The sequence below is a fragment of the Rattus norvegicus genome, chromosome X (genome assembly GCF_036323735.1).
Source record: "Rattus norvegicus strain BN/NHsdMcwi chromosome X, GRCr8, whole genome shotgun sequence".
NCBI lineage: Eukaryota > Metazoa > Chordata > Mammalia > Rodentia > Muridae > Rattus > Rattus norvegicus.
This window is the reverse complement of record NC_086039.1, coordinates 17,034,519-17,046,434: the sequence shown is the minus strand read 5'-3', so window position 1 is coordinate 17,046,434 and position 11,916 is coordinate 17,034,519. Positions and strand designations below refer to the sequence as shown.

The following is an 11,916-nucleotide window of genomic DNA, read 5'->3' as shown; positions in this document are numbered from 1 at the left end:
AAAAAAGCCTCAGGTACAGGGGTGTGGTGGTTTAGTGGTACAACTTTTGCTTATCATGCAGGTCTAGGCTCCATCCCTTGAAACAAACCAAACCGACATGCAGATCTGGTATCAAAGAGACAGTGATGACAGAATAGTTGACAGAGGCCTGGCCTTAAAGTTTGATAGACTGCATGGACATTAATTGTACACTCTATGCTATATATATATCTATATATAGATATATATAGATATATATATGTGTGTGTGTGTGTATGTATATATGTATACTCTATATATTGCATATATAATATATAATGCATATATACTCTATACTATATGATACATAAATACTCCTCCATACTATACATACTGTATAGTATAGAGATTGGAACTGACCCTATTAAGGAAACCAATGGTCAAATAATAGAGTTCCTGATATAAGGAGATCAGATTGAGAATCATCAGAGCAAAACTAACGCAAGTCCACATTCAAGTTCAAAGCCTGATCAGGAGACAACTGTTGGTGGAAGCTCAGGTTTTGGATTTGGCTAGTAAGTGGTGCCTAGTGCTGGGGAAATAATTACTAAATGCTTAGCTTCCAGACTCAGCCCTGATTTGCTCTCAGTATGGTAGCAGCTAGCAAACACCAAGGTCAAAATCAGATAAAGGGTGCAGACCATGTCTGGATTCGAGAGGTAGGTAAAGAAGCTGAGGTGATGGAATGACGGACAGAATTCCACAGTGATGATGGACAAATGAAGAGGCCCCAGTTTGACCAATAACATTATTTTTTATTCTTTCTTGTTTGCTCAGTGTTTATTTTCCTTCAGGTTGTGAGTCAAAAGTGTCACCAAGATAATTTAACATAAAATGTCAACTCTGCCACCTCAAAAATTGCACAAGAAGTAAACTCCCCAAACATCATGCAAACAATATTATTCATCACCAATCATCCCAAAACCAGACTCATTAAAGAAAACGGAGAGTGTGAAGAAAAGGAGAAAGTTAGAGAAAACCGTTATTTACTCAAATTCTCTTGCTACTACAGACCTTGGTTGACATGGTGCATACATTTGGTACAGAAATGCACAGGTCTGAAGTGTTAACCTTGGCAGGTTCTCTCAAGAGATTATTAGCATTTAACTGCGGTCTGGCAGCCTTTGCTGTACCTTCCAGCTGCGTTAAGTTACAGTCCTCATAGAAAAATCACTGACCCCAAAGCTGGATTAGGGATGTTGGCACACACATCTGATTTTGACTACAATGACCAGTCCAGCTCACTGACATTCTAATCTAATAACCTAAGATCTGGCTGATGGAGTCAGAAATGCTTTTGGCTGGAAGTGACCATACTCTTAAACAAGAGAGGAAATAAATAGGAAATTGTCTTCTTCCCTCAAAGAGCTGCTGTTAGTTCCACAGCTCACCAGGTTGGGGACTCTGAGGTCTAAAGATGTTAGCCAGAGTTTCAATTGGTACAAATGTAGCAGCATATAGGAGCTGTAAGAGCCCCTTCAAATTTCTTCATCACCTAACCACTGATGGTGATCTGAGAATTTATTTCCTAGACAATACCCAATAATGAACATTAGTATTTGGTCTCTGAGCAGGTCCAGGACTGAAATACGGACCCTGGATGGACATGAGAGGAGATAGGTGTGACTTAGAGATTTCCTATTTCTTCCACCCCACAGCAGGAGCAGTGCCTTAGCCCCAGAGTCCATGGCTGTCTGCATGCTAATCTAGTACGCCAAGAACTCAATACTCTGCTCACTGCTTGTGGGACGCAACTCAGTGCACAGATTAAGTGTGGGGTCCACCCAAACAGAAACTTCTAATGTTGGCAAGTTTCACAACCTAGTCTGGTGAAAACCCTGAGGTTGAACTTAACATTCTGTACCTAATTTCCCTACTGCTCTCTGAGCTTCCTCCCTTACTATGGCCCAAGATGCCCCAAAGACGTGTCTCATGTCCTCTCGAACACTCCACCCAGTCACACTCTGACCTACTCCAGGCTCAGAGTCTCTGATCTAACCTTTCTTCCTGACAAGGATGTTCTCCTACACTACCCTATGACTTCCCTTATTTCATTCAGCTCTTTAAAATGTCATCCTGTTGGGAACACGTTTCCTGATGACATTGCCCCAAGAAGCTACCGCCCCTCCCATTCCTGCAAGCTCCTATCTCCTCCGTTTGTTTTTCTTCACAGCACTCATCTTTAACTATCGATCCTATTATATACAGATGTGTCTTGAACAAACAGGGTTATACCCCAACAAATCTGTCTTGAACTATCTTATGTTGAAAATGCACAAATATACCTACTGAACACCCTAGCTTAGTGTAACCTACCTGAAATGTGCCCAGAACACTGACATTTTTCTACAGGTAGGCAAACTTACCTAATGCAAAGTCTACTTTACAACAAAGTGTTGACTAGTTCACGTAATTTACTGAACACCATACTGAAAGTAGAAAAACAAAACTGGATAGATGCGTGTGGTTCGGTACCACTGAAAGGTCAAAAAGTCATAAAGTTGAAAAATTAGAAAGCAAATGCTACACCAAGGAATGGCTGTACTTTTGTCTTTTTGCCACTATTGAGATGCAAGCCCATAGGGGTTTGAGGCCCTACTTTTCAGAACAGCTCCTGACAACATAGTTGGTGCCCCCCTTCCTGTCTACTGACTGCATGCTTATATGACACATCACAGCAGATACTCAGTAAGTGCTTGTTGAAGGGACAAAACGAACACAGTACTGCACAATTGAGGAACTGGTCCCCATTCCACTGGAGGCCTGAGTGCTCCCTAGTGCCTCCTTGTGGGAGACCTGGGAGTTGCTCTTCAACACAACCACAGGAATTTAATTTATGACACAAGACTGGAGTGAAGGAAAAGGGATTGGTAGGCAGCACAGGGTAACAGGACCCTACTTTTGCTCTCGTCTCCAGACGATGACCATGCCACTGGCATCACTGGAGGCCAGCAGACTCTCGTCACAGTTGAAGCTGACGTCAAGCACGGGTGCGCTGTGGCCCTGCAGTTTGTTGACAGCAGCCTTGGCTGCCCGCTCCACATCAAAGAAGTGAACGCACATATCTTCACTGCCTGTTACTGTGCGGATGAAAGGGAGAGGCTATCAGGGGGCTACGGTGGCACTCCTAGGATGAAGTCCTTGAGGTTATGTGAGATGTGAGGGTCTCGGATAGCTTGGGGTAGTCTACAAAGAACTATCCCTAGAAGGGAGTTCATCTGCCTCCTTTGGTTCTGTGAGGACTATGGAGGTTTTAGGACAGTGTGGGCTCTGTATCTCAGCTGTGGAGTTCCCAAGCTGTTTGTGGCTCCATGTTTAAAGCGTTTAGATTTGACGCCGTTAAGGTACAGGAGATAAGGCCCAGGAAATCATGGGTGTCATGATGTTGGAATCAGGCTGGCTGCACTACTGGTCTCTGCCTTTTTCCAGCTCCCCTGCTCCTAAGTACTCACCCACACAGGCCCCCTGGCGGAAGGACATGAGGGGGCAGAAGATACTGCGTACAGGGTGGGAACTCTGTTCAATGGGGAAGCTTCTCTTCAGCTGTAGTGCCCCTTCGTTGTCCACCACTCTGAAGAGAAGGCAAAAGAGAAGGTTAGGGCACAGACTCAGCTTCAGGAGATGACCAGCTATGGGCCAGTATATGCTCTGAATCTTGTATCTCGTGTTTGCAAAATTCACATTTCTTTTTCATTTGGAGACAGAATCTTACTGTGTTCTACAGTCTGAACTCAGGCATTCAAGTGATCCTCCTGCATCAGGCCTTAGAGTGCTGGCATCATAGTTGCGTATCACCACACTAACTTTGCTTTACAATTACGTATTTTCAGTTTATGTGTGTTTCAGTTATGGGTGTTTTACCAGCATGTGTGTCTCCACACCACGCGTGTATAATACTAGAAGAGGCCAGAAGAAGGGTTGGGTTTCTGGAACGGAATTACAGGCAGGTGTAAGCTGTCATGATTGCTGGGAACTGAACTTCAGTCCTCTGGAAGAGCAACACATTCTTAACTGCTGCTGAGCCCTCACTCCAGCCCCTTAGGTTTGCTTGTTTAATTTAAAACAGGGTCTTACTGTGCAGTTCTGGCTAACCTGAAACTTGCTATGTAGACCAGGTTCGTCTTGAATTCCTATAGATCAACCTGCCTCCACTTCCCAAGTACTGTGATCCAGGACATGAGCTTCTTATGCCCGGCATGAAAAAACACACCTTTTTGAAGTGATTCTGGTTATTACGTTATACACCCCAGCTAAAGAATTGTAACGTGACAGAAGTGAGTGAGAACGAATTCTGTCCCCAAATCAAAAGAACAAAATAATTTAGGCTGTGGGTATATCTCAGTGGTAGAGTGTGTTACTAGCATGTATAAGGTTCTGGGTTCACCACATACCTATGGTCACTTGATTTTTGACAAAGGAGCCAAAACCATCCAATGGAAAAAAGATAGCATTTTCAGCAAATGGTGCTGGTTCAACTGGAGGTCAACATGTAGAAGAATGCAGATCAATCCATGCTTATCACCCTGTACAAAGCTTAAGTCCAAGTGGATCAAGGACCTCCACATCAAACCAGATACACTCAAACTAATAGAAGAAAAACTAGGGCAGCATCTCAAACACATGGGCACTGGAGAAAATTTCCTGAACAAAACACCAATGGCTTATGCTCTAAGATCAAGAATCGACAAATGGGATCTCATAGAACTGCAAAGCTTCTGTAAGGCAAAGGACACTGTTGTTAGGACAAAACGGCAACCAACAGATTGGGAATCCTACAACAGATAGAGGGCTTATATCCAAAATATACAAAGAACTCAAGAAGTTAGACCGCAGGGAGACAAATAACCCTATTAAAAATGGGGTTCAGGGGCTGGAGAGATGGCTCAGTGGTTAAGAGCGCCGACTGCTCTTCCAGAGGTCATGAGTTCAATTCCCAGCAACCACATGGTGGTTCACAACCATCTGTAATGGGATCCGATGCCCTCCTCTGGTGTATCTGAAGACAGCTACAGTGTACTTGTATATGATAAATAAATAAATCTTTAAAAAAAAATGGGGTTCAGAGCTAAACAAAGAATTCACAGCTGAGGAATGCCGAATGGCTGAGAAACACCTAAAGAAATGTTCAACATCTTTAGTCATAAGGGAAATGCAAATCAAAACAACCCTGAGATTTCACCTTACACCAGTGAGAATGGCTAAGATCAAAAACTTGGGGTTGGGGATTTAGCTCAGCAGTAGAGCGCTTGCCTAGCGAGCGCAAGGCCCTGGGTTCGGTCCCCAGCTCCGGGAGAAAAAAAAAAAATTCAAAAACTCAGGTGACAGCAAATGCTGGCGAGGATGTGGAGAAAGAGGAACACTCCTCCATTGTTTGTGGGATTGCAGACTGGTACAACCATTCTGGAAATCAGTCTGGAGGTTCCTCAGAAAATTGGACATTGAACTGCCTGAGGACCCAGCTATACCTCTCTTGGGCATATATCCAAAAGATGCCCCAACATATAACAAAGACACGTGCTCCACTATGTTCATAGCAGCCTTATTTATAATAGCCAGAAGCTGGAAAGAACCCAGATGCCCTTCAACAGAGGAATGGATACAGAAAATGTGGTACATCTACACAATGGAATATTACTCAGTTATCAAAAACAATGACTTTATGAAATTCATAGGCAAATGGATGGAGCTGGAAAATATCATCCTGAGTGAGGTAACCCAATCACAGAAAAACACACATGGTATGCACTCATTGATAAGTGGCTATTAGCCCAAATGCTTGAATTACCCTAGAACACATGAACTCATGAAACTCAAGAAGGGTTACCAAAATGCGGATTCTTCACTCCTTCTTTAAAAGGGGAACAAGAATACCCTTGGCAGGGAATAGAGAGGCAAAGATTAAAACAGAGACAGAAGGAACACCCACTCAGAGCCTGACCCACATGTGACCCATACATATACAGCCACCAAACTAGATAAGATGGATGAAGCAAAGAAGTACAGGCTGACAGGAACCGGATGTAGATCTCTCCTGAGAGACACAGCCAGAATACAGCAAATACAGAGGTGAATGCCAGCAGCAAACCACTGAACTGAGAATAGGACCCCCATTGAAGGAATCAGAGAAAGAACTGGAAGAGCTTGAAGGGGCTCGAGACCCCATATGTACAACAATGCCAAGCAACCAGAGCTTCCAGGGACTAAGCCACTACCTAAAGGCTATACATGGACTGACCCTGGACTCTGACCTCATAGGTAGCAATGAATATCCTAGTAAGAGCACCAGTGGAAGGGGAAGCCCTGGGTCCTGCTAAGACTGAACCCCCAGTGAACGTGATTGTTGGGGGGAGGATGGTAATGGGGGGAGGATAGGGAGGGGAACACCCATAAAGAAGGGGAGGGGGAGGAGTTAGGAGGATGTTGGCCCGGAAACTGGGAAGGGGAATAACAATCGAAATGTAAATAAGAGATACCCAAGTTAATAAAGATAAAAAAAAAAAGGTTCTGGGTTCAATTCCCAGCATGAAATAAAGAAAAATAAAGAAAAGGAAACTGGAGAGATGACATAAGTGCGTAGAGACACTTGCTGCCAGGCCTGACAACTTGACTTCCATTCCTAGAAAGTACAGGCAGGACAGAACAGACCGCCACAAATTGTCTGCGTGCACAAACACATACATGTGGAAAAATCTAAAAGAAGGAAAGAGGACTAAGTCCTGCTAGTTTTGTTCTTTAGCTATAATGTTGGGAGTGGGATTCAGAGCCTCATACATGCTAGGCAAGTGCTCTCCCACTGACTGTGAGGATTAAATAAGGTGATAGATAAAAAGTGCTTTGAATGGGACCGGGTCATAGCAATGTTCACATAGATTCTTATTCTACTATTACTATTTATGTTGTTATTGATCTCACGATTATTGCAGAGTACATATATTATAGACTGGGAATCACTATAGTGCATATTGTGTATGTGTGTGTGTGTGGGGGGGGCGTGTTTCTGAGGATGGAACCCAGAGCTCTGTAATCCCCAACCCTATCTTCATCACATTACGAGGTCCTCTGTCCTCAGTGAAATTACTGTGATGGCGACAGGTTCTTGTTCCACTCTGAGGGAAAGGGCAGGCCCTCCCTGACAGGATGACTGTGAGTGGGGAGGAACCCACCTGTACAGCAGCAGTTTGTTCAGGCAGGCATTGATGAGCAACGAGGGGTCCCGTGCTTCACGGCTCACCCAGGACCGGGCAGAGATGCTGGTTACAGGGCTACCCTCATGCACTACTAGTCGCTTGGCTTTGGTCAGCTTTCCTGAATCCGTGGAGGCAAAAGTGAAGACAAGGACTGAGTCCTGGGAGAAGAAAAATCAAGGGTACCGAAACAGGGGTGGGGTCTGCCTACCTGTGGCCATGTCAAAGAGAAAGGAGAAGACACTGCCACGGTCATCACCTGCCCAGAGCAGCCGGCCAGGGGCATCAAAGGACAGGGCGAGGACACGGCCTGTTAGCTTGCTGGAGCCACCCTTTACTTTCTTGCCTGTGGAGATGTTCATGACGTGTACATTGTGCTTGGCATTCCCCACCTGTGGGTAGAATACATACACCATCATTCTGACCCATCTAGTCCTTTGTGGTTAATGCAGTGGGACTGTGGCAGGCATGCCAGGTGACCCAGGCATAATCCCTACTCCTTAGCTACTCCTCAAAATGCCCACAATAGACCAGTTGGGCTCACGAGACCAAAGCAGTCTCGTTCGTTCTCTGAGTCTGCAAAGCTCAGCTTTAACACCTGACATTTTTCCCTTACACCCTGGACTGCCCCCTCCTGAAGCCCATGAGCTGCTACCATTGTCAAGAGACAGAGCCACGAGTGCTAGCTCACTCATGGCCTGTTGTTCCCCTACATTTCAACTCCCTACCCCCCCAAGGCCATGCCAGACTTTCCATGTCCTTCCTCTGCCCTCTGACCAGTCTGTCCTGGAGTCTGACAACAGTGGGGCTGCCACTGATAGACTAGCCGAGCTTGGAGCCTCACCATCCTGCTCCCTAGCAGCAGCCCCTGTAGACAGAAAACTGTGAGACTGTGCTTGATGGGACCAGAGGAATCCCAGGGCCATGAGCCACTCCCTCCACCCCAGCCCAGGAGTGGAGACACAGTCAGCACAGCAAGGCCACACCAGATCATGAACTGTGCTCTTTTGTTGGTCTCTTTCCCTTTGAGTCTGACCACGGACTGCTGTATTAGGACTTGGGGGTATTAAACCTTATCCTCTACTGCCCCAGACAGCCCTCCAGACCCAGCGTGCCCGCCCTTGGTGAGCAGGTGTCCTGGAGTCTGACCACAGTGAGGTTGTTGTTGACCGGCTGGAAGGTACAGCACAGCAATTCGGCGCCATCAGGGTCAGGGATCTCACGGATGCAGCGGCCGTCTTCGGAGGCCCAGATGCGCATGGTGGCATCGAGGGAGGTGGACACGAGGATGTCATTGGAGAGGGACCAGGCGAAGTCCGAAACGCCACGCGTGTGGCCCCGTAGCACATGGAGCACAGTGGGTGGGGCAGGCACCAGCTGGCACAGGGAGATGCTGCCGTCCAGTGAGCAGCAGGCCAGGCGGTGCCGGTCGTCATTGGCGAAGCGCACCCTTGGGACTGCAAATGCCAAGGAGCCATTTGTGGGAGTCAACACATTCACTGAGCACAAGGAATGATAGCCTCCACAAAGGACTTTCCTTGGCTTATAAAGGTAGTTGCAATCTTAGAAGGCCTACTGTCAAAACACCCTCTAATTTTAGCAGGCATTTTGAGGACTGCAAAACTCTTCTGCAATGCAAACAAATTGTACTGTCTTATTGAGTACTTTACAATAATTAAGCTCTCAGGAGTTTGCAAAACCATCCACACATTGTGCCCCACTATGCCTTCTGCAAGGGAATTACCATCAGCAAAGATTTTGAACTCTTCCAAGAGACTCTAGAACTTGGGCAGCCTGCTACAAAGAGCTCTCTTGGGTTGCTGTGGCTTTTTTTTTTCTTTTTTTTCAGAGCTGGGGACCGAACCCAGGGCCTTGCACTTGCTAGGCAAGCGCTCTACCACTGAGCTAAATGCCCAACCCCTGTGGTTTTTTATAATAGTACCCAAAGTACCAAAAATGTTGCAGACCATTTGCAGAGAGCATTTGCATTTGCTAAAGGTTTTATCAGTGGTAATTCTTCCTTCTGAGTTGTGGTGCCAGAGGCCTTGCATTCTGGAAAAGGATGCCTTGGGTAGTTGTTTGAACAAATGCTTGGTGATGGGCCCTGCCACCCAGTAGCTCACCTGCCTCATCCACGTGTTGGTCAAAAACATGGTACATGCCTGCAAAGGCATAGTTTTCACTCAGCGATGTGTCCCCGGCCATGGCCCGACTTGCCTCTGCCACCGACGTGGGTACCACACTGCCGGGAGGCCTGAGCCCCAACAGGAAGTGAGGGGTGACAGGAGGTAGGTGTGGGTGTTCAGACTGCCACATCCCAGGGCCCCTCTCCTCCTGGTGAATCTCCACCCCCTGCCTGCCTCTGGTATGTACCTGTCCTCATAGACTGCACGGTTCATTTGTGCCTGTAGCTGGTAGGAACCTCTGCTGACAGAACGGCGATGTCCTCGAGCCCCCAGGGCTCTGGGATCGTCTTCAAAGTCCTGCAAATGAGAGAGTGTTGGGGATGGTGCATACCTCTAATTCTAGCCCTTGGGAAACTGAGGCAGGACGATCAATGAGCTCAAAGCCTGCCTTGGCTACATAGTGAATTTGAGGTCAGCCTGGGCTAGATGGTGAGAGCCTGTCTCAAAAAGAAAAGAAATTAGTCTCAGAACAGCTGAAGTCTGGAGCCTCATCTCTTCTCACCATACACGGTGCCAGCCACCACTGTCACTGCTCGCTTGTGCAGTTTCAACAGTTTCACTAGTGCCCTTGCTTCTGTCCTTGCCTGTTCAATACAGCCTTGGTACATACATGTTTTCCTCACAAGGAATGACTACTTTCTCCCCAGAAAACCACTCAGATCAGTTTCTCACTTCTGGCAGGTTTCAGGGTTACCTCCCCAGAGAAGTCTTCCCTACTAAACACAGCTCCCTCCTTTAGCTCAAAGCAGTGACTTTAGCTCATGAGCCTTACTTATACTAGGCAATCACTGAACTATATCTATGCACCAAACACTTGTCTCGTAACTGTTACGTTACTATCTTAGCACTGCTTGCTATACCATGGTAAGTTATCAACTCATCAATCTGACTTGCTCCGTGTTTATCTAATTCACTGTTTATCAATGTGCATGGACTTGGCGTCTATATTACCCTTTAGTCCTCTACTGACCCTGAAACAGTACTTTGTGCATCGCTGATGTTTGACCAAAGGCTGTGGTCATTATGGAGGCAGGGAAGATACATAGCAGGTGGTGCAGCCAGGAGCTCACCTCCATTCGATCAAGGGTAGTACGGCTGCTGCGGACAATGCTGTTGCTATAGGCACGAGCACTGCCCGGCTCAGAGAGTGGCCCGTAGCGCTGGCCCAATAGCTGGCCCCGTAGCCTCAGGTACTGCCGACGCAGTGCTGGGGGGTGCCCAGCCTTGGCATTCTCCCGCAGCAGCTGGCTGCGCCGGCGGATATACTGGGTCCGAAACTGTGGAAACGTTGGTGTACGGTAGGCGTTGTACCTGTGGGGTCCAGGAGGCAGGGCAGGCAGCAGGCACAGGACAGAGGGAATAAATCAGCTCGAGGCATAGGGTGGTACTATGTTTGGCAGTGACTGAGATGGGAAGAGTGATCAAGAGCAGCAAAAGGGGATTTCTCTTGGGATTGTGATGGGGCAATTATGCAATAATTAGTGGTTATGATGAAAAGATCAGTCTGGCGACAATAGAGTTACTTTGCAGCTCTGTTGGGGTCAGTTTGAGCCAACTGTAATATCAGTCTAGCATGATGACATATGTCAGATTGGTAATGTACATAATGGAAGTTAGGGTCAGGTAATGGTAGAGGTTAGTATGGGGTAGCAATTGTGTAATAATAGTAGGATGGTGATATCAAGAAAAGTTGGGGAAGAGGATAGGCAATGAGGGACTAGATAGGAAGTCACCAGCCTGACTTCCACTACCCACCCAAAGACAGTCTCTTTGCGCATGTCCATTTCAAACCGCATTTTCCCAGCATGCTCTTTAGCACCTTCTCCAGCCCAGGCCACTGCACCGCAGGACTATCCTACACCAAGCTACTGCGCATGCTCACGCAGCCGCACTAGCCAACTTCTCCGCCCAGCTTCACTTATCACCATTGCTCATGCACCACAGTAAGTTCCGCTCCCATGGGCTCCAACCCCACGCCTCACCTCGCGTCCACTGCTAAGACTTGCTGCCACACCGCGGCCATTCCCTGGCTTCCTTCTTTGGTGCGTCTGCCTGCGGGAGCCTGCAGGGCAAGGGCTTGGAATGTCAGCGTTCCAGGCAGAGGAAATCTAGTTCCGCCCCTTCCACCAGGTGACAGTTGCCATAGATACGAAGTCCCTCCACACAGGTGATGTCGCGAAATCCCACTGGGTCGATAGCGTGGTCATCACCCCAGCCCTGCCTTTCCTGGGCAGCACGACGGTGACTCACAGCAGCAATTCAGACATGACCCCGCCCTTCCCAGTTGCCTTAGCAACGCCCCTCCCCCCCATAGCAAGTCTTGTTTGACATTCTCCACCCATCAAGCCTTCTGCCCTCTGCCTTCCCTTTTCTGGTCCTAGAGCATAGCCCAGGACCCAGGACCACCTCCGGGGCTACCCCTAGCGCTTGAGGTTCCCCCCCGGCGGCCCTGAGCCCAGTGTCACCCGTTCCTTCTCTCTCTTCTCCCTGTCTCAAGCTCCAGGCAAGATGGCTGCCTGCAACCAGAA

General features: G+C 47.5%; 1 protein-coding gene across 5 annotated transcripts; it reads right to left on the bottom strand.

The window, feature by feature from the left end:
* Positions 1-752: 752 nt before the first annotated feature.
* Wdr13 (WD repeat domain 13) lies at positions 753-11,656 on the bottom strand. Of its 5 annotated transcripts, none has more exons than XM_039099770.2 (9): positions 11,371-11,656; positions 10,459-10,665; positions 9,576-9,685; positions 9,326-9,456; positions 8,352-8,659; positions 7,414-7,594; positions 7,182-7,323; positions 3,471-3,589; positions 753-3,098 (listed from the first exon to the last, which is right to left on the bottom strand). In XM_039099770.2, exons 2-9 carry the CDS (start codon positions 10,462-10,464, stop codon positions 2,914-2,916), a joined length of 1,182 nt encoding a protein of 393 aa, XP_038955698.1. In that variant the 5' UTR covers positions 10,465-10,665; positions 11,371-11,656; the 3' UTR covers positions 753-2,913. The 5 variants fall into 5 exon arrangements, with proteins under 5 accessions (XP_038955698.1, NP_001101717.1, NP_001385678.1 ...); NM_001108247.3 differs by having other exon boundaries at positions 10,459-10,956; positions 11,371-11,620; NM_001398749.1 differs by having other exon boundaries at positions 10,459-10,699; positions 11,371-11,620.
* Between the last annotated feature and the right edge of the window lie 260 nt (positions 11,657-11,916).